Here is a 23,376-nt window from a genome sequence, read left to right as displayed (position 1 = left end):
CAGTTCCAAATCTTAGCCCTCTCACTTACCAACTTTGGTGGCCTTGGGTAAGTTGCTAAACAGTTTTTTCCTCTGTTAAACAGGGATAATATGGTACCTGCTGCATAGGATGTTATGATGAATACATTTCTACCATATTGAAAGTGCTTCTTTTAGTATCCTGACTAGAACATGGTGGATACCTAGAAAATGGAACACTTCTCCCAGTAGTTACAACCTGAAGTAACTGACCATAGTAGTAGGAATCTGTACCTTGTTTGTGGTATTTCAGTAAGGTATATATTTATCTGTGATGTGGCCATTCAAAATATTCTTTAATAAATGAGATTGAAAGAGAAACTCTTTAAAAACTTGGTAGATCATGAAGATGGAAAACAAACATGTTTGTTGGAGGATCTAAGTTAGGAAACAATGTCATCTACCCTGTTACTGTCCTCTTATTTAAGAAAGCAGATTGTAAACTTAGTGATTACTAATGGAGCAGCCTCATCCTGGTTTATCTAGGGCACTTATCTCTCCCTTCATATGATTTTGCTCTATCTTTATTTGGATTACTCTGTGTATGTTGTAATTGGTGTTTTATTATAAGCCACCTAACATCTTTTAAGGAAGCCACCAGTCTCTGACTAGGAGTACAAGCAAAAACAAACAAGCAAACAGATTACAAAAGTTTTCAAACATAAGCCCTTATTATCAATTAACTAGATACTTTGACAGTGTTCATTGTATAGTGTATCTTCAAGATGGAAATCTCACCATGTACTTTGGAAAACAGCATGTGAATCTCCCTAAAAGCATTAAATATAAATAATGTGGTATTGTAGAAAGAATGCTGGTCTGGGAATTCAAAAGATAGAGATCTTTGATTTGATTCTGTCACTGCCTGGTGGTGGTGTTTGTATTGGTTGGGCTTGGTTTTAAAAAGCAAAATCCTTCCTTGCTAGTTAAACAGAAAAGGAATTTATTAGAAGGATCCTGAGTGGTTCACAGGATCTTTGGTAGGACTGGAGAAACAAGCTTGAGGCTGAACTTTAGGAACAGTGCCCAGAACTGGGCTGTAGAACTTATCTGATGAGAAAATAACCTCTGTTACAACTACTGTCACCCACGACCCATTGCTACACATGCATTGCTGCCAAGAACTCAGTTTTACCCTAGCCATCACTACCATCGATTTGGGCGATTTTGTATCCTTTGCCTCATGAAAGATGGATGCCTCTGACACCAAGCATGACCCACAGCAACCTGGTTTTCTCTTGTCAGTCCCTTCTCAATCGAGGTCCGATATGAGCTGCCATGATTGCTGGAGCCTGAGTCATCTGTATGTTTCTAACTGCAAGGAAGGCTGGGAAATTGAGTTCTGACTTCCATGTTGTAGTTGCAGAGAATATAATGTAGGCGTTTCCCCAAATACAAAAGGATGATTTAAAAGGTACCCTTTTGACAAAGTTTCAGTTAGGATGAATACATTCTGGAGATCTTTTGTGCAGCATGCTAACTTAGTTAATGATAATGTGTTATATACTTGAAAATTGCTAAGACAGATGTTAAATGATCTGAATATAAAGAATGATAAGCATGCAAGATGATGAATATCTTAATTAGCTGAATTTAATCATACATATATCAAAACATCGTGTTGTATACCATAAATATGTATAATTTTTGTCAGTTACATTTTAGTAACACTATGGGGGGAATAAACTAAATAAAAGGAACCATTTTCATTTGCAATGAATATTGCAGAGCTAGCAAACCCAGACCATTATGAGCCAGAGAGCACAAATGAGGGACATGAGGCACTAAATTCCTTGTTTGTAACCAACCCAAGCAAAACACCTACCTAGTTTTAAGTACTGTTTTGACCCACCAAGCAGCTAAACAATTTGGTACAAAGCCCTTTACTATATACTTGGCTACTTTTGCAATCTTTGACAAACCTTTCCAAGTTTTAATTCCCTTCAGTGAAGTATTGGGTTAGATGCAAATTTACAGATTGAAAGCTGACAATTGAATTGTTTACTTTGTACCTCTTAGAAAATAGAAACTAAGCCTATATTTCCCCCATGGCAATACTCATTTGGGGGTGAGTGGCACCTGTCTTCTTTAGATCCAGCCTGTTCTCTGTATTTCTTTCCAGTCTTCACTGTTCCTTATTGTCTTACACCATTTATCTTACCTGCCTATTCCAATAAGTTCTTCTCTAGGTAACCCTTGGGTTACATCATTAAAATGTTCCTTCCAGCCGTGAAATTCCTTTATTTTGTTATCTTAGTTGTTGTGGTAGTAACCATTTATAAATCACTGTATAAATAACATGAGACATAGAACTGAAGACCTATTTTTAAATTAGAAACCAATTATGTTTGTGTACCTAGAAAATCCAGAAGAATCTGTTTTAAAATGATTAGAACCATTAGGGGTATTCAGGAAAGTGGCTAAATAAAAGAGAACCATGTACAAAATAATAGCTTTATTTTATATCAGCAACAACCAGCTAGAAGATATTCTGCAAAGGGGGATACTGCTCACTGTAGCAAGAAATTATTAAATACTTGGGAATAAATTGGACAAGAAATGTGTAAGACTAAGATGAATACAATTTTAAAACTTTATGATATCTCAAAATGGGAAGACAATATGATAAAAATTCTCATCTGTCCAAAGTTATAGACTTGAATTCCAATCACAGTTACAAAGTAGGTTTTTGTTGTTGCTATTGTCAGATTTGGTTTTGTTTTCCAAGGCTAGGGGAGATAAATTGGCTCATTGATTATTAAGATTTATCAAGAAAAATAAGGGATTGAGAACAGCCAAGAAAATGTTGAAAAGAGAATAATAAAGTCTAGATTCTAGAAATTTAATTAATTTACAGATATTTGAAAACATTTTCTAGCAGAGGAGTAAACCCAAACCATCAGTGAAATAGAGTACAGAGTCCATAAAAGATCTATTAATGTGGATTTTAGTATGTAGTGTGGACATTTCAAGTTAGGGGAGAGACAGTGGGTTATTAATAAGTTTTTATTTCAATTTATTAGAAACATTTCTATACATTTTTATTTTGCATAAATTTATACAAATTTATATTTATTTTATATACATTTATATTTATTTTATTTTATTTTGTAGTAGGACATAGTTTCCAAAAACTGTAAAAGGAAAATTTACTGTATTGACTACAAGACAGTTTTATTTCTCTGTCACAAAATGTATCATCAACAAAAGACATGGAACAAACTGAGAGAAAATATTTGCAACCAGTATAATAACGAGGGGATTAACATTAGGACATAAGAACTCATAAAATCAACAGATAAAAATGGTTCAAAAGCAAGAATAGGCATTTCAAAGAAGAAACACAAGTAGTCTTTAAACCTACAAAAAGATACCCAATAAGGTGCAGTGGAATATTATTTCTAACCATTATATTGGCAGCATCTAAAAAGAATAACTGACTCCAGATGAGCCTGTGGGGTCAACAAGTCCTCTGATTTTTTCCATTGATAGGAGTTTAAATTTGTTCAGCACTTTAGAAGGCAATTGGTTGTATTTGTCTAATATTTGTTTCCTTTTACCTAGCAATTACGCTTCTGTAAATTTTTTTACTCAGGAAAATTTTGACAAATGGACTGGTATAGGAAGTACATGTACATACATCCGTGTACCTGCACAATATTGCAACAAACTTTGTAATAGAAAGCAGTTGGAAAAATCAGATGCACAAGAATAGAGGAATGTAATGTAACATTCTGTTGCATTAATTTGAGACAGTACTCTTTATCCATTAGAAAGAATAAAGCAGACCAGATATGCATACCTTAAGAAATGGTCAGTGTATCAGGATTGGCTAGATAATGCTGTAGTAATAAGCTACCCCAAATTCTCAGGGAAAAAAATAAATAAAAGTTATTTATCTATTGCTCACTGTATGTATCTATTGTGGTTGTTCAGGGAGTTCAATGTTGTCAGTTACTTTGCCAGAGAGAAAGAGAACTTTGGGGTGGGAGTGAGGATGGGGGTTGGGATCAGACACAACAAATTCTCAACGTGGAAGAAATATGTATCATTTAAACTCTTGCTAGTACCAATCACAACACCCATGCCTGTGCTCAGAAGAAAGGGAATTTTGTTGAGTAGGACTGATGGCTACCATATGTATGTCATGCTGTTTTGAGGATAAAGCAAAATTCAGAAGTATGTATAATATGATCTTATTTATGTCAAAAACTTAAATGTTGCGTGTATGTGTATATTTATATAAATATTTCCCTTTTTTAAAAAATATTTTATTTATTTATTTGAGAGGTAGAGTTACAGACAGTGAGAGGAAGAGACAGAGAGAAAGGTCTTCCGTCCTCTGGTTCACTCCCCAGATGGCTGCAATGGCCGGAGCTGTGCCCATCTGAAGCCAGGAGCCAGGAGCCAAGGGCTTGGGCCATCTTCTACTGCTCTCCCAGGCCATAGCAGAGAGCTAGATCATAAGAGGAGCAGCTGGGACTAGAACCGGTGCCCATATGGGATGCCGGAGCTGCAGGTAGAGGATTAACCTACTGCGCCACGGCACCAGCCCCTATTTATATAAATATTTCAAGGAATTTAAATCCTTTGAAGAAATCCTAGCAGGTTACACATAAAGCTGATAATAGAGTATGCCTCATTACTTTTTTTTTTTTTTAAGATTTATTTCGTTATTTGAAAGGCAGAGTTAAACAAAGAGAAAGAGGAGAGGAGACAGATATTCCATCCACTGGTTCACTCCCCAAATGGCCGAAACAGTCAGGGCTGGGCCAGACTAAAGCCAGGAGGCAGGAGCTTCTTCCAGGTCTCCCATGTGGGTGCAGGAGCCTAAGCTCTTGGGTCATTTTCTGTTGCTTTCCTAGGCACATTACCAGGAAACTGGATTGGAAGTGGAGCAGCTGGGACTTGAACCTGTGGCCATATGGGATGCCAGCACAGCAGATAGTGGCTTAACCCACTGTTCCTCATCGCTGGCCCCTGATTCTTTTTTAAATAAGCAATTGTAAAAATAAATACATACATACATTCATAAATATATGAATATATAAATAAAATTAAACCCAGACAGATAAAACCAGAAAGCCCGGAAAAAGGGCTTCTTGAATATTTTTTCATAAACGACATTTCTTATCTTTCAGTTTGGTTTCCAGGAAGGGCTAATGACAGATGTTGACAGATGTTTTGAGCAAAATCAAGAGGATCAAAATCATAAAACAGGGCATGAGTTCTTATATTTGATGCTCTACTCTGTTGATTAGAGTCAGGTAATTTTATTGAAAATAGTTTCATTATAGGCCAGGCTATGTAATTGCAAAATTTTGGTGCTTTTAAAGTGAATTTTGAGATAGAATAGTTTCTCTAATTTTCAAATTCTTACCAAATTAACAGTGAAATCTTACTCATTTTCCCCCAACACTTTATGAAAATTTTAAAATATCCAGAAAATTTGAGAGGCTATGTGACATCCATATATCCACCATTGTACCATTAACATTTATTTGTTTTATCATATATCTCTCCATTTATACATCCCTGTATTCATCTTTTAATTTGGGTGCATTTCAAAGAAAATTATATGTATCAGTTACTTTCCTCAGAATTTTTCAGCATGCTTATCATTTACCTAGATTTTTCTTTTCATTTAAAATTTATGTTCAATGAAATGCACAAACCTTAAGTATACATTTGCTGAATTTTGACACCTGTGCAACCCATAGCCCTGTGAAGCCATTGAGCATTACCATCATCCCTGTCAGGCCCCCGCCCATATCCTGCATTCAGGAGATAACTACTATACTATTCTGATTATTTTCATTGTAGCTATTTTTTTCCTACTTTAGAATTTCATATAACTAGAACAATACAGTATTTATTCTTTTGTGGCTTCTTTCACTGAGATTTTGAGATTCATTTATGTCACTGAATGTATCAGTAATTCATTCCTTTATATTACCAAGTAGCATTCCATTGTATGAATATACCACCATTTATTAATTCATTCCTCTACGGATGGATACTTGGGTTGTTTCCAGTTTTTAGCTAATAATGAATAAACGTGCTTTGAACATTCTTGTACAAATATTTTCCTTTCTCCTAGTTACATACCTAGGCATGGAATTGCTGGATCATAGAGTAGGTATATGTTTAGTTTTTTAATAAACTGCCTGATCTTTTACCAAAATGGTTGTACTAGTTTGTATTCCCAAGTCCAAACTATCAAGCTTTTCTTCTATGGTTATATGGTTATTGCTTTCTGTAATTTGTTTACAAAGCCTTTGGCTACCTCAGAGTCACCAAGATATTCTTCTATGCCTTCCTCTAATACCTTTATGATTTTAGCTTTTAAGTCTATGGGTTATCTCAAATTTAGTTTTGTGTATAGTGTGAGGTAAGGATCAAGGTTTACCTTACATTCTTTTTTTTTTTTTTTTTTTTTTTTTTTTTTTTTTGACAGGCAGAGTGGATAGTGAGAGAGAGACAGACAGAAAGGTCTTCCTTTTGCCGTTGGTTCACCCTCGAATGGCCGCCACGGCTGGCACTCTTCGGCCGGCGCACCGCACTGATCCGAAGGCAGGAGCCAGGTGCTTCTCCTGGTCTCCCATGGGGTGCAGGGCCCAAGCACTTGAGCCATCCTCCACTGCACTCCCTGGCCACAGCAGAGAGCTGGCCTGGAAGAGGGGCAACCGGAACAGAACCCGGCGCCCCAACCGGGACTAGAACCCGGTGTGCCGGCGCCGCTAAGTGGAGGATTAGCCTAGTGAGCCACGGCGCCGGCCTACCTTACATTCTTAAGATACTTATTTGAAATTCTTATAGGCTAGGAATTTTATATTAAAGGAAAACTAACTCAAGAGTTTTAAAATTTAATTTTGAAATGAACTTTTGTTAAAGTTTTGAAAAAAAATTTAGTTTATATAATTTTCAAATTCATATTAAGTTAGACATAATATCTTACCCATTCCATTTTTCTTATTCTGTGGTATAATTTTGACTAATTCTCCTTTTCAAGGGAATTTGATTTGCTGATCTTTCCTATTTTCTCATATCTTGTAGTTTCAATAATTTCTTTTATAATATACTCCCATTCTTGAGAATTGAAGTATCATCCTAGTTAACTGAGGAAAGCTAGAGACCAGTGATCTTGTTAGTTGAAGGAAACAGTATTATGCTCTACACATATGTTGGATTATACTTTCCAAAGATGGCTGCAACAGAATCTTCCACCCAGTGCTCTGTCTCTCTCTCTCACTGTCTGTAACTCTGTCAAATAAGTAAATAAAAAATAAATTTTTAAAAAAAAAGGGATACTTTTTTTTTTGACAGGCAGAGTTAGACAGTGAGAGAGAGAGAGAAAGGTCTTCCCTCCGTTGGTTCACCCCCCAAATGGCTGCCACGGCCGGCGCGCTGCGCTGATCCGAAGCCAGGAGCCAGGTGCTTCTCCTGGTCTCCCATGGGGTGCAGGGCCCAAGTACTTGGGCCACAGCAGAGAGCTGGCCTGGAAGAGGGGCAACCGGGACAGAATCCGGCGCCCCAACCGGGACTAGAACCCGGCGCCGCAGGCGGAGGCTTAGCCAAGTGAGCCGCGCTGCCGGCCAAAAGGGATATTTCTAATATTTCACTTTTACATGTTTACAACTTTGCATGCTGTAGGTTTTTGGTAGATGCAGATATTTTACTTAGGATTTTCACATCTTTGTTCATAAAGGAGCTAACCCTATACTTTTTCTTTCTTTGGCCACTTCAATTATCAGTGTTTTATGATAGCCTCTTAAAATGAGTTTTAGAATATTCACTCTCTGTTTCTTAATTTGTTAAAGGTAGGTATTATCAGGTCTTTGACAATTTTATATGAGTTGCCTATAGCAACCATATGGCCTTTCTTTTTTCAGTAGATAGATTTTTGCCTTAATGACTTACTTTCTCTAACGGTATTACATCTTATTTCAGCTTTCTGTTCTGAGTTGGCTTTGAAGATTATATAGTTTCTAGAAATGTTCCCATTTCATCTGATTTTACAATTTTATCACCTTTTAGCCTTATTAATGTTGATTTGGCCTTTTATAAAAATCAGTTTATTCTACTAGTTTTTTAAAGGAACCAGATTTCAATTTGTTAAACTTCTTAAACTTCATTTTCCATTTCATTAATTCCTATTCTTATTTTTATTATATACTCCTTTATACTTCCCTGTTTACTTTTTTTAATTTTTAAAAATTTATTTGAAAGGCAGAGTTACAGCGAGAGAGAGGGAAATACAGAGAGAGGACTCTCCATCTGCTAGTTCACTCCCCAAATGGCTGCGACAGCTGAGGCTGGGCCAGGCAGCAGGCGGGAGCCAGGAGTTTCATCTGGGTCTCCCACATGGGTGCTGGGGGCCAAGCACCTGGGCCATCTCTGCTTTCCCAGATATATCAGCAGGGAGCTGGAGCAGAAGTGGAGCAACAGGGACTCAGCCAGTGCCCATTCGGGATGCCAGCGTTGCCTGTGGTGGCTTAGCCCACTGCACCACAGTACCAGCCCTGGCTATTTACTTTTTAATTTCTGGAGTTGGACATTTGTTTCACTTGGTTTTGGTCTGTCTTTTCTTAAAAATGCACTTGCAGTTTGAATTTGCTCTCCGAGTACTACCTTAATTTTAATGAGTAAAGTGTTTATTATCTTTCATATGTAAATATTTTCTAATACTTATTTTTTTTACTATTTCATTATTTAAAAGTTTGTTTTTGCTAATTAATTAAAAGGGGTAGCTGTTTATCCTAGTGGTTAAGCCACCCCTTTGGACACCCACATCCCCTGATCCCAGCTTCCTGCTTATGTGCAACTTACGATGGCTCAAGTAGTTGGGTCCCTACAACCTACATGGGAGACCTGGAGTTCCTAGCTCACAGCTTTGACCTTGCCCGGCTCCATTTATTGTAGGTATTTGGGGAGTGAATGAGCAAATGGAAGCTTCTCTCTGTTTTTTTCTCCCTCTTTCTCTTTGCCTCTCAAATAAATAAAGTAAATAAATAAAAAGTGTGTTTTAAGCTTTCCACGTGTGTGGTGCTAGCTTTCCTTTAGTTCTTGATTTCTCTTTTTATATTTAGAGAACATGGTTTTGCAAGACACTGATTCTTTAATATTTATTTAGATTTACTTTGTAACTCTAGGAAATAAAACTCTTACTTTCTGAAATGCATTTATTTTCCGCTTCCATTTGAAGTTTAAACGGGTAAAGGATTTTAGAGTTACAGTTGTTTTTCTTTGACTTTTTGAAAAGATTATTGACTTCTGCCCTCCGTTGTGGTTGTTGGAAAATCTATTGTTAGTGTAAGTATTCCTTTGTAATCATATGCCTATTTTTCTCTGGTTGCCTATCTCTGTTTATGGTTTTCTGTCATTTCATTATTGTATATTTTGGGATTATTTGCAATTCTTCAACTTGAAAATGAGTCCTTATCTCTTCAAATAGCTTTTCTTATCCTTTTTTTTTCTGTTTTCCTTATGAAACTCTCAATCTATTCTTTATGTGTCTTAACTTCCTTTCCATGTCTTTTAATTTCTCGTTCTTTTTTTTTAATTTACTTTGCATTCTGTAATGCTTTCTTAAGTTTTTCCTTAAAACTCATCTCATTCATCGATTGAATGACAGTATCTTCTAATTTCCTAAGTGCTATTTAGTTGTTGTGGCTTTTTACATTTCTATACTGGCTTCTCTATGTTTTACCTCTTTAATAATTGTAAACATAATAATTTGTTGGTCCATTATTGATTTTTGTTCTGTTGTCCCACGTTCGTGGAATGTAAATCCATTTGTCTATCAATCCGCTCATAGTGAATTGTTTTCCTTTTCTTTTATGAGTGCATCTAAAATTAGACTCTCTTCTCCCACTTCACTAATTCCGTTATTGGCTTTCCTGAGTTGTTTTTGTTAAAGATTTATTTATTTAAAAGGCAGAGTCACAGAGAAGGGGACACACACACACACACACACACACACACACAGATGGATCTTCCCTCCACTGGTTCACTCCCCAAGTAGCTGCAACAGCTGGAGTTGGACCAGGCCAAAGACAGGAACCTGGAACTCCATCCAGGTCTCCCATGTGGATTCAGGGGCCCAAGCACTTTGGCAATCATCCGCTGCTTTCCCAGGTGTATTAGTAGGGAGCTGGATTGGAAGTGGAGCAGCCAAGACTGCAACCAGTGCTCATATGAGATGCCAGCATTACAGATGGTGGCTTAATTCACTTTACTACAATGCCAGCCCCTCAAGTAGTGTTTAAAAAAAAAAAAGTTTATTTTGAACTAATTATACACTTACAGAAAAATTTCCAAAATAGTACAAAAAAGTTCCCATATACCCTTCACTCAGCTTTTCATAGTATAATCATCTTATCGTATCATCTTATCGTAGTGTAATCATCAAAACCAGGAAATTAAACTTAGGGCAATACTGCAAACTAAAAACTTTGTTTGAATTTCACCAATTTTTCTACTAATGTCTTTTTCTGTTCCAGCATCCTATCCAGAATGCTTCTCATCAAACTTTCACCCACTAGTTTAATCATCCAGCCTAGAACTTTCAGAGTAGATTTGCCCTCTAAACTGCTGTAATTTCATTTTAATTTTGATGTTAATTTATTGTCTTGGGGCTTTACATAACAGGTAGCTAAAATAAATTTGTACTGTCAATTATTGGGCAAAATATTGACTGAGTTCTATCAGATAGCTTTTTTTTTGATGCAGGAGTTTAATTGCTATTTATCTTGGCCAATGGATAGAATTTATTAATCCTTCTTTCAATTCAATTGCAACCTTTTAAAGTTCTAGGTTTATGCCCATATTTCATATGTAGGAGTTCCTACATTGCTTTCCTCCTTGGCCAGAGGCCTTCTCTCATGTGCCTAAGTGAGCATTGAAATCTAAGCTTTTACCTCTTTGATCTCCACATTCCCCAGCTGCTTCCTATTAGTTTGTATAACTTCCTCTATGGCTATCAGCTACCTTTTTGCTTGGTACCTGGGGAGACGACTCTGATTTTTTGGAAGCTCAGCCAGGAATTTGAGTCTTAATTGCTACCCAGTCTACCATTTTGCCACACACAGTCCCTCTACCATGCCATAAGAGTCTCTAAAATTACATTGAGGGAAATACTGACTAGACACATTATTATTAGCGAATGTCACATTATTATTAACACATACGCTGAAATGGATTTGGCTGTGATCATATAGGCCTAGTTAAATTCAGCTCCACTATTTAAAAACCTTAATCACTCTCAGGCTTTCTCTTTCTATTTTTGAAGCATATCCATTCTTATAACCTTGAGTTTTATGGGATGCTAGAAAAAATTCTTGGCATTGTGGAGTAAATAAACCATATAACATTGTGCCAAAACAGATAGAGTATTTCTTATGTTTCTAAAGAGTGGAAAAAAGACCGTGTCTTTTTGAGTTTTTAATATACATTTATATTTATATTGTGTTTATTTTATTTCTTTTTCCATGATTATATTCTTGTGGGAGTGGATAAATTATTAACAGTGAAACTATTTCATCTAAAATACTGGGTTTTAATGATCTGTTTTCTAATTGAAATTTCTATGAATAAAAGCAAGGCAGCTATGTGGCAGACTAGTTGCTAACAAATGACCTGGTGCATGCCACCCATGCTTTCTTCTTTAATTAGATTCCAAATTTTGTTTTTTAAAGTGCAAACAGTAAGTAAATGCTAATTTGTAGTTCCTCATAAGGAGAATTAGCATGTAAAAGTTAGGATATAAAATGAGAGGATACTGGAGGGCATGAAGATAGACACTTGAGCCACCATAGGGCAGGCCCTCCCTGGCTGCTTTTCATTCAAACAAATTTTGCAGCCCAAGGTATTGAGTGTGGAAGGCTTGCCTCTCAGAGCAATGTTGAACCATGTAAGTTTATCATGCATGTGTTTGTTCAGTAAGCATATTTGTATATTGGGCACCTACTGTGTGTCAGGCCCCATATAGTGGGAGATAGAGGTTCAAAGATGAAGGAGCAGCCCTCGGGGATGCTAGCCTCATTGGCCTTGCACTGCTGGTTCTGGACTGCCTAGTCTAGATCATTCTCTTCCCACACCGTTTAGGAGGGAATCTCTCTATGTTGTCTAGTTTTCTCCTATCTGCCTCTATGTTGTGGTCCAGATTGCATTTCTTCCCTTAACATGTTATTGACCACCCCAGCTCGCAGTAATCCTTGCTTCTTTGAACGCATTGCATTTTTGGCTGTACTGCCCAGTATATCTTTTTTATTCCAATATGCATGTTAGTTGAAGAATGAATGAATGAATGAATGAACAAATGTGGTACCTTTTGTTTGGATTCAACTTAATGGTTAAAATCCTATTGATAGGGTATTCCTAGACTTATGAGTATTTTGTTCTTTCTTAAAGGGCAATTCATTTGATCATTTATTAATAATATATAGCTGACACATGCTGTGTACCGTGTGATCATGCTACACCATGTGCTTTCTACATGTTAACTAATTTACTCCTCACAGCAGTCCTACAAAGTAGGTACTAGTGTTACTCCTATTTTGCACATGAGGAAACTGAGGAATAGAGAGGTTAAGGAACCTACTCAGGATCACATAGGAAGTTTCAGCGCTGTAATGGACATCTGGCAGTCTAGCAGTTTCACCATGAGTGAAGTTTTAGAATCAAACTAGTTACGGTTGACAGTTCATTCTGTTTCTCTAATGTCTCATGCTTTTCATCTGTGAAAAGAGAATGATTGGTAAGATTAACATGTGTTAAATACTAAGCCATTAAACACTCATGACATTAGTTCTTTCACTTGCCTTCACCACTGACCACATGAAATTTACACCCCTCAGTCTAGAAAGCATGTGTGCATTCCTGAACGGCACACTAGAGCCAGCTACACCAACCTTGAGATCTTTGCTCTTCTTGATTCTGCTTTTTTCTGGAATTGGGGGAAGTTAGGATAGGGTTAAAAGAAAACTTCCTGTGTATATACCCATTCAATTTTTCTTCTCACTATTGTGTGTATTTTTATATTTGTTTCAATTTTGCCTTGTCTCAGAAATGAATTTAAAGTGAGTTACAAAAATGCAGACTATTCTACAACATTAAATGGATATACAAATAATAAAGATGAAAGAAAACGTAGAAAAGAGCAGTGGGCCTGCAGTGGGGCTGACACACAGTGTATTTATAGACTGTATAGTCATGGGCATTTACTGGCATCAGCCACAGACCTACCTGTGAGTCTCTTAGAGGTCAACGCAAAACAGGAGGCTGTGATCAGTTAATAGGATGCACGGTGTTCATAAAGCAGTAATAAGCTCATTGCTTGAGAGAAGGAATCCGATGCAGAACCCAAGAAAGACATTATCATCTGGCCACTTACAGAGACGATGCTCTGGCAGGTGGGTGATGGTCTCAGTAGCGTGCCCCAAAGATACCCCGCAGTGAGCTCCTGGTGGCTATTTCTCGCAGTATTCCTTAGAAGAAAACAAGAGCATTCCACTGGAATATGGTTCAGTCAAAACATTTCTCCTAGAGGCTGCACCATGAGCCAAGTACACAACTTCCTGAGGTCTAGCTTTAGCTGGGATGCAAAGGTGCCTCTTTCTGACCTCTGAATGAAAGAGAGGGGAGTGCAAGAAGGCCTGACTTGGGAGGGTGAATCCGTCATTGATTGTTACAATTTTGATATATAACAAATGACTTCAAAAATCTTAGTGTCATGCAGAATAAGTATTTAGTTCACAGGTCTGTGGGTTGGCCATGGGTTAGTTGATCTGGCCTGAACCTACCTGAGGCAGCTCTGTTGCACATGTCTATCATTCTCCAAGGAACTGTGGGCTTTCCTGAGCGCATTCTCGTGGTGATAGCAAAGGTGTAATCAGAGAATGAGAAACATGGAATACCTCTTTTTGAAAAAAAAAAATATTTAGTTGAAAGGCAAAGCAACAGAAAGAGAGGTGGTTCACTTCCCAAATGGCCACAATAGGTTAGGCTGGGCCTGGCTGAAGCCATGGAACCAAGAATTCCATTCTGGTCTCCTACATGGGTGAAAAAGAACCTAAGTAACTTGGGCATCATCTGCCCCCAGCATGCATTAGCAGGGAGCTGTATGAGAAGCGGGGCAGCTGGGACTTGAAGCAGTACTCTGATAGGAGATACTGGGATCGCAAGCCACACCTTATCAAACCATACCACCACATCAGCCCTTCTGAAGACCTCTTGATGTGTAGGCTCAGAACTGGCACACTTTGACTTTCATGCTATTCTTCGGCCAATCAAGTCCTATGGCTGAGCCCATTGTCAGTAAGCAAGAAGGAAGTTGTGCTCCTTTAGAGTATAGAATAGCAGATTCACCCATGAAAGGGCACAGATATGGGGAGAGTGAGGTGTCGAGGGCGGTATGTGATATCCTATGGTAGGGATGGAAATGACTGTGGCCAAAGCTCACAGCCCCTACAGCACAGAGGCTGCTGCCCTGGTGGGTGCCTGCTGCCACCATGCAGGCTTAGACGTCAGGTGGCTGTGGCTAGTTGTCATTCCAGCAAATCAGCTCTGGGCAAACTGTGCCCTATGAGTGTCCATTCTGTGGCCTAGAAGGAACTTTGTACCAGTGTCTTCTCCTGGACGAGGAATACTGCTGGCCGTTGAAATGTTGGGGAAGTCAGGGCTGTGACTGACAACCAGCTTTTCCATTTGTATTTGTCTTAATTGATTTACATTCATTTCTCATTTATATTTTACTAGGAGAAATGTGAAACACGTAATAGATGAGCATATTTACTTTTTGATTTAGAGCCATGTAGGCTTTACAGATGAAGCTATCAGCATATGGATTTCTTCTATTACTTTTAAAACTTCTATTTTAGGACTGACGCTTTGTGGTTACACACTAGGATTCATTACCTAGAATTTAAGCACAGTGTTTAAAACTGGGAGCCAGGACCAAGTTCTCATTATGTTATCTGGCCTGAAAATGATTTCTTACTGACATTGCAAAGTTTAAAAGTTTCAGCCACTGTCCAAATGTACTTAGGTAATTTGCCTAGGTTGTATCTGCAACTTCTGATTCAGATAAGTAATTTAATCCTCAGCCCAGTGCTGCCTTCTTGCAAGCTCAGAATTCTTCCTAGAAGACCTCAAACCAATCCAAAAGTAGGCCACGGTGAAAGTGGAAGCAGTCTTCCTACTTCACGTTATGGAAAGGAAGTTCTATTTCTTCATTTTTTGATTTATTGACAGGAGACTCAGTTACCTTAATGACAATTTGTCAATTTGAACATAAGACCAAGAATCTACCCTGGGACTTCTGTGTGATTAAGCGGTCCCTAAAAAGGGCCACTGCCAAAGGTTGTGCCAATTGTGAACTATGTAACTCTGGGACCACCATGCATGGAAAGCCTCTTTTGGAATCCCTCTTCTCAGTGGCGAGGTGTTGGGATAAGCCTCCCAGGGTTTACTCTGCTACTTCTCCTCTTTTTTCCCTACAAAAACCACACCCCAAATGTGGCTTCTTGCTCTTTGAATAAAAAACTTGTCTTCCCTGCTCTACCCTTAAATAGTTGTGGCCTCTTTTCATATTGACTTGGAACATTTATTTGTGGTGGATATGATTATATCTCCTTTCCTTAACCACTCTCCCCACACACATACATGCATGCGGGTGCATGTGCACATGTGCACACACACATACCCCATCTGTGACAGAACCTGTGGAATTTGTGAACCACAGCCAGACACCAACGTCCAGACTGCTCTAAAGACCTCTTTGTAAAGTTGCATGAAAAGAGAAAAACTAAACTATGTAGAACAGGAGAATCCATGTAGACTCTCGAAGTGATTTATTGGATGAAAAATTGGTTTCTGTTTGTTTATCCTTAGAAACTATGTTATGGTCAAAAAGATGTACCATAGTCTCAGCAGTTGCAGGCCATTTTGGGAAGTAAACAGACCAAAATAGGGAAGGACTTACATGGAAACGTAGAAAACACATATTTTCTGAATTAAGAATTAAACAAGAGGCACTAACAGACACTGGATACTGCAGAAAACTTGGTAGTAAACTGGAGAACTATCTTTAGCAACATCCCCAAATAGAGCAAAATAAAAAAGGGAATGGGGGCTGGCAGAGTAGTGCAGCGGATTCAGCTGCCATGTGATGCTGACATCCCGTATGGGAGTGCCAGTTCAAGTGCCACCTCCTCTGCTTCTGAAACACATCTAACAAGGCAGCAGGAGATAGCCCAAAACTTAGGTCCCTGGCACCCATGTAGGAGAGTTCCTGGCTCCTGGCTTCAGCTTGGCCCAGCCCCAGCAGTTGTGGGCATTTCAGAAGTGAACCAGTGAATGGAAAAACCTCCTCTCTCCCCTCTCTGCCTGCCTGTCTGTCTCTCACTTTGCTTTTCAAGTAAGTAATCTTTTTTTAATATAAAAACAGAGATATTGAAACAGTGAGAAAGAAGAGAGCAGAAACAGGTAGAGAGGGAACTAAACAAATTGAACTAAAGTAATCATTAAAGACAATTTTTTAAATTTATTTTCTTAGCTTAAAAAATCTGAAAATCAAAAGAATTCATTCTTTTCCAACCAAAATATGGAAAAGAGAGCACTAAATAGACCTTAGTAAAAATTTAAATTGTCATATAAAAGACTCTAGTAAGTATCAAAGCAAAACTTACACAAAACAAAGCTTAAAAATACCATCACCAATGGTAGAACCAGTGACATAAAAGCCAAAAACTATGACCTCAAGTAGTATAGGGAGGCCATAGATTATATGTTCAGTGCTTCAAGGGTACACAAATTGAGGACAAATTGTTTTTGTACATTGGACAAAAGAAATGTTTTTAAATCTTTTAAGAAAACTGACAATATAATTTAGTAAATTGTTCAAAGTAATGTATTACTTTAATAAATTAATCCAGAACATGAAGAAAAATTTAAATTAAGAATTGAAAGAGGCCAGCACTGTGGCATATTGGGTAAACCCACCTCCTGTAGTGCCAGCATCCCATATAGGCACCAGTTCAAGCCCCAGCTGCTCCACTTCCAATCTAGCTCTCTGCTATGGCCTGGGAAAGCAATAGAAGATGGCCCAGGTGTTTGGGCCCCTGCACCTGCGTGGGAGGACCCAGAAGAAGCTCCTGGCTCCTGGCTTCAGATCGGTACAGCTCTGGCCATTGCAGCCAGTTGGGGAGTGAACCAGCAGATGGAAGATACCTCTCTCTCTCTCCCTCCCTCTCTCTCTCTTTCTCTCTCTCTGCTTCTTCCTCTCTCTCTGTGTAACTCTGACTTTCAAATAAATAAATAATTAAATCTTTAAGAAAAAAAGAGTTGAGGGAGGGCATGATGAGGCCAGCATGGTGACATAGCGGGTAAAGCCACTGCCCACAGTGCCGGCATCCCATGTGGGCCGCGGTTCAAGACCTGGCTGCTCCACTTCCGATCCCGCTCTCTGCTATGGCCTAAAAAAGCAGTAGAAGATGGCTGAAGTCCTTGGGCCCCTCCACCTGTGTAGGAGACCTGGAAGATGCCCCTGGCTCCTGGCTCCTGGCTTCAGATTGGCCCAGCTCTGGCCATTGCAGCCATTTGGGGTGTGAACCAGCAGATGGAAGATATCTCTCTGCCTCTGCCTCTGCCTCTGCCTCTCTGTAACTCTGCCTTCCAAATAAATAAATATTTTTTAAAAAATAGGGGGCGTCCTAAAAAATTAGAGCAGTTGGAGTGGGTGTTATGGAACAACGGGTTAAGCTGTCACTAGGATGCCTTCATCCCATATCAGCGTGAGCGCCTGTTCGAGTCCCAACTATTCCTTCAATCCAGGTTCCTGCCATTATGCCTGGGAAGCAGAAGATGATGGCTCAAGTACTTGAATCCCTGCCACCCACATGGGAGACCCAAATGGAGTTTGTGGTTCCTGGCTTTGGCTTGGCCCAGCCTAGTCCCAGCAGTTGCAGCCATTTGGGAGTGAACTAGAAGGAAGATATTCATTCTCTCTCTCTCTCTCTCTCTCTCTCTCTCTCTCTCTCTCTCTCTCTTTTACACACACACACACACACACACACACGCTCTTACACATGTGAATTCAGAGCTCAAGCATTATTTCAAAGAGCTGAATGCTATCATTGAGAAAATTTTAAAAGCCAGTGACATGGTTTATACCACAGATAAAGTAACAAAGATTCAGAAAGAGGGTATAGCTCAGGGGTAGAGCATTTGACTGCAGATTCAGAAGGAGAGAGTGGGGAAAGCAAAGGCTGAGTTCCTCGTGTTCCATCTGAGAGGAAAATAATGTTTTAAATGTTTTAATCTTGTCTTTGGTACTTAGGTAAATACAGGCTTAAAATGTTTTAGGACAATTTCAAGTTAATATAAAACTCCAAATAGATTTTTTTTTTTTTTGCAGAATCTGAGATCAAACCAGGTAGTCTTTGTTGCAAAAGACAAATAGCAAAAGTAGATAAGCAATGACAACATGTGAACAACTGAAAATGTGAAATAAGATGACAGGAGGGGGAAGAAGGTCGCAGGAGAAGTTGTGACCATAAATGCGAAGTCTCTGACTGCACTTGGAACCATTATGACACATTCTACTTGCTCTGCATTGGGTTGTGATCACTCCTCTTTTACTTTTCCCATTTAATTCCTTGAGCACCTGTTTACCATATTACCAGGCATTCCTCTTGGGGGATCATTCATTTATTCTTGATTTATCTTCCTCTTCCCCCTTAATTGTTCAGGAATCCCAGAGATACTTATTTGAGTAGAAAGGGTCAGACTGCTGCTAAATGTCGCTGTCGTGGCTCCTTGCTGCCACGAGGCTGCTGTGGGAGACAGATCCTCTCAGGCTGATGGACAGTGCTGGGTTGACTCTGCTGGGCAGATGGTCAAGGGTTGGGTTTTGCTGGTGTTTTTAAATTGGAGAGGCATGGGCATGTCTGTATGCTGAGAGGAAAGTACCTGTAGGGACCAAGAGGTCAAAGGCACGGGTAATAGGCTGGACAATTTAAGTATCAGTGAGTAGTTAAGCATGAAGAAGCAGTTTAGAATAGAGTTGAGACCTAGTTATCCTTTTTTTCCATCCTCCATAATGGATGTTTCCCTCTTTCTCATTATTAAGCTTCTAACCTTAACATTTTCCTCCCATTCATAGCAGAAAAATCTCATCTCCAGGTTAACAGATAATACAGAAATTCTCAGATACAAACTTCCCCCATAACCCCTACACCCACAGCTTTGCAGTCCTCCTTTTCCATCTCAGTAGAAAAGATAATCCCTCCTGTTGGCCAAAGCTAACTTCCATGATGGTCCTGTCTTCTAGACACTCAACAAGAGTCCTGAGGTCCATTCTAAGCCAAAAACGTTCAATCCTAATTGATGCTTCTCAGCTCCAATCTCTTACCATGTTCCCCTTCACCCCAGAACCCTCACTGGCAGGCCTACCTCTGTGTTTCCTGAATACTCTGACAGGACTCTGTTCATACTGCTCTCTTGCCCAGTACCCTTCCTCTGGAGTCCCTTCAGCAGCGGAAGAAAACCTGGGTATCCTAGAATGGCCCGCGTGTGTGCCTTTTGTGATTGGGCCCCACTTGCCAGCTCTCTTATCTCTTGGCTTTGTTTCTGTTATGTTCAGTTCATCCTAAGAGCTCTGATTATCTCGGTTGAAATCTTGGCTGCGCTGCTTAATAGTCATGTGGCTTTGGGCAATTTACTAAAGCTCTCTGGGCTTTAATTTTTCATCAATAAAATGAGTATAATTGAAGTTCCTGCTGAAAGATTTGTTATGAGGATTAAATGAGTTCATGAATGTGGAGCGGTGAGATCAATGTCTGGCATACACTGAGCATGTGATATTACTCCTGTTATTCATACTTGTATAGCTCCCCACATACACCATCTTCTTGTTCTCTTTTAGTCTTTAAAGAATATAGTTGGGCTGGCACCGTGGCTCAATAGGCTAATCCTCCGCCTGCGGCGCCGGCACCCCGTGTTCTGGTCCCGGTTGGGGCGCCGGATTCTGTCCCGGTTGCCCCTCTTCCAGGCCAGCTCTCTGCTGTGGCCAGGGAGTGCAGTGGAGGATGGCCCAAGTGCTTGGGCCCTGCACCCCATGGGAGACCAGGAGAAACACCTGGCTCCTGGCTATGGATCAGCGCAGCGCGCCGGCCACAGCAGCCATTGCGGGGTGAACCAATGGAAAAAGGAAGACCTTTCTCTGTCTCTCTCTCACTGTCCACTCTGCCTGTCAAAAAAAAAAAAAAAAAAAAAAAAAGAAGAAGAAGAAGAAGAATATAGTCCTTTCTCCCATTCCTTCGAACCTTTCCCCACCACCACCATTTCTCTGGGTGGCAAATTGCTTCTCATCTTTGCTCAGCTACTGCCTTCACTGTGAAGCCTTCCTGAATTCCCCCCTACGTGCATCTACATGCTAGAGTAGGTGAGGAGTACTTTATCTGAGTATGTCTCTAGACATATCTTTATTGAAGCCATTTTTCTATTTTGTTGACTTGGCTTTCCTTTTGGTCTGTAATTAACTCTAAGGTGCAGATATCAAAGACTAAAGGTCAAATCTAGTCTTTTCTTCTCTTATTATATATCAGTTGGCTAGAGTTAGTAATTAGTGTTTGTTGAACAAATGAGTGAATGAACATGTACAGACAGAAAACAGAAGAAATATAATTTTTTAACAAATAAGGAGAAGAGCTCCAGCTCCCCGATAATGCGCCTGGGAAAGCAGAAGATGGTCTAGTTACTTAGGCCTCTGCCACCCACATGGAAGACGCGAATGAAGTTCCTGGCTCATGGCTTCCACTTGGCCAAGGCCTGGCCATTGCAGCCATCTGGGGAGTGAACCAATGGATGGAATGCTTGCAACAGTCATGGCTGGGCCAGGCCAAAGCCAAGAGCTTGAACTCCATCTGGGTCTTCCACATGGGTGGCAGGAACTTAAGTGCTCACAGTATACATTAATGTATCTCACAGGATACATTAACAGGAAGCTGGATGGGAAGCAGAGTAGCCGGAACTTAAACTGGCACTCTGATATGGGATGGGATGAGGGTATTGCAAGTGGCAGCTTAACCTGGTATGACACAATGCCTGCCTATCAAATCACTATTGATTAAAATGAGACATCATTTTTACTCATTGAATTGGGAAACTGTTTATTTGAGAAGGACTGAGACTGAGGTAGATAAGGAGAGAGAGCCAGCTCCCACTAGCTGATCCACTCCTCAAATACCTGCAGCAGCCTGACTGAAGCCAGGAGCTGGGAACTCAGTCCAGGTCTCCCACAAGGGTAAGAGGAACCCAGTTATTTGAGCCATCACTGCTACCTCCCAGGGTCTGCATTAGCAGAGAGCCGGAATCAGGAGTTGGAGCCCAGTACCAAACCCAGGTAATTTGACAAGGGACCATGGGCATTTTAACTGCTAAGCTACACACCTGCCCCAGGAAGCTTTACAAAAGAATAATATCCGATTTTGTAGACTCTCTCTTGTTGCTGGTGGGAGGGTAAAAGCAGCTTAGCACCACATATCAAAATCCTTTAAAAAGCCTTTTTCTGGGACACTTGTGGTGTAGCAGCCTAAGCCACCACTTTAGATAACCACATCCCATATTGGAGTGCCTGGTTCAAGTGCTTTGGATCCAGCTTCCTGCTAACGTGCCTAGGAGGCAGCAAATAATGGCCCAAGTGATTTGGTTCCTTTGCTCTTTCCCTCTGTCACCCTGCCTTTCAGGTAAATAAATCTTTAAAAATAAAAAAAAAAAGCTGTCTTTTCTTTTACTTCACTAATTGTACCTCTGGTACACTACTGAAGGGAGTCATCATAAATATAGACAAGTTTATGTATGTAAATATTCATTATGCATTATTCATATAAAAATTTGAAAAATCCATGAAATAGTCAATAACACAAGAATGGTTTCGCATTTGGTTTCAGCATATGTGGCAATATGGAAATGTTGAAGTAAGTGAAAAAAGCAGACTGTGAAATATGTTCACAATTATTAAGGAAAAAAATACCCCAAGAACCCATTTACAGGAAGGGCACTGTGAAGAAGTGTACTTGGATGTTTACTTGGTTATATTTGGGTGGTGAGAGTGTGCATGATTTTTCTTTTTTCTTTTATATAGCATCCCAATTCTCTATATAGTTATTTTACAATGGAGTGAAGCCAATAATTATATTTTAAAATAATTATAATTTATATTTTAAAGTATAGGCTCAAACAAAATGAAGCATCTGTTTATAGTATTCACAATTATTTGATATGAGCACATCTCAAATTACTAAATTGATTGTAAGCACCTGGAGGGCACAGACTGCTGCCCTCTATCCTGTATTCGGCTGTTGTGTGATCAGTAAGTACCTGTGGATTTACATGGTGTCGTCTTCCACATAAGGCCCCTTGGTTGTCAGAGAACTCAGCATGGCCTTGTAGGCCTCTGAAACATCTGGCAGCTCACTCAGAATCCATTGAAAACAAAAAGTGAAACAGGAAACAAGTGGGCCTTGGGGGGATTGTTTGGAGGCAGAAGATCCCTGATAGAGAGTAGGTGTTAATGAAAAGGAAGGTTCTAGAAAATGAAGAATTTTGCTTGTAAATTAAATGACTATTCACCCTTTTCTGCCTACATTGCAAGTTAACCACCGTCATCCAGACTTCTATTTGCTATTGCAAAAAATGTTGATGTGATTTTTAAAAATTTTTTTTTATTTAATGAGCATAAATTTCCAAAGTACAGCTTATGGACCACAATAGCCTCCCCCCCCCCCCCCCGTATCTTCCCTCCCACCCACAACGCTCCTCTCTCCCACTCCCTCTCCCCTTCCCCTTCACATCATGATTAATTTTCAATTATCTTTATATACAGAAGATCAATTTAGCGTATGTTAAGTAAAGATTTCCACATTTTGCTCCCACACAGAAACACAAAGTGTAAAATACTATTTGAGTACTAGTTATAGCATTAATTAAACACCTAAGAGTAATTGTGTATTAATTACAGAGTTCAACCAATAGTTTTAAGTAGAATATAAAATGCATCTTTTGTATTGTTGTGGCTTCCTCCCCCCCCCGACCTCCCTCCCTCCCTCCCGTGGCCCTCCCCTCACCCACTCACTTCGGCAGCACATATACTAAAATTGGAATGATACAGAGAAGATTAGCATGGCCCCTGCGCAAGGATGACACGCAAATGATGTGATTTTAAAAACACAAATCACAGGGCTGGCATTGTGATGCAACAGGTTAAGCTGCCACCTGTGACACTGGCATCCTATATGGGTGCTGGTTCGAGACCCAGCTGCTCCACTTCCAATCCAGCTCTCTGCTAATATACCTGGG

The 23,376-nt window shown here is 39.5% G+C and overlaps 1 protein-coding gene and 1 non-coding gene across 4 annotated transcripts in view; both read left to right on the top strand.

The window, feature by feature from the left end:
• EFHC2 (EF-hand domain containing 2) overlaps positions 1–23,376 on the top strand; it is a 183,590-nt gene that overhangs the window by 116,823 nt on the left and 43,391 nt on the right. Inside the window, exon 12 of one of the 3 annotated variants that reach the window (XM_089324302.1) lies at positions 4,884–5,020. The exons of the other annotated variants lie outside the window; for them this stretch is intronic. Coding sequence (XP_089180428.1) covers positions 4,884–4,974 — 91 coding nt within the window. The 3' untranslated portion in view covers positions 4,975–5,020. Of the gene's footprint in view, positions 1–4,883; positions 5,021–23,376 lie in introns of those variants that run through there. 3 annotated transcript variants of the gene reach the window in all.
• On the top strand, positions 23,145–23,252 carry LOC127485007 (U6 spliceosomal RNA). Its single transcript, XR_007912216.2, has one exon. It is a non-coding gene; the product is annotated as a U6 spliceosomal RNA (small nuclear RNA).

Source organism: Oryctolagus cuniculus, chromosome X, assembly GCF_051225735.1.
Source record: "Oryctolagus cuniculus isolate XC-2025 breed Fujian yellow rabbit chromosome X, ASM5122573v1, whole genome shotgun sequence".
In the NCBI taxonomy this organism is placed as follows: Eukaryota; Metazoa; Chordata; class Mammalia; order Lagomorpha; family Leporidae; genus Oryctolagus; species Oryctolagus cuniculus.
This window is presented reverse-complemented; position numbering and strand designations above follow the sequence as displayed.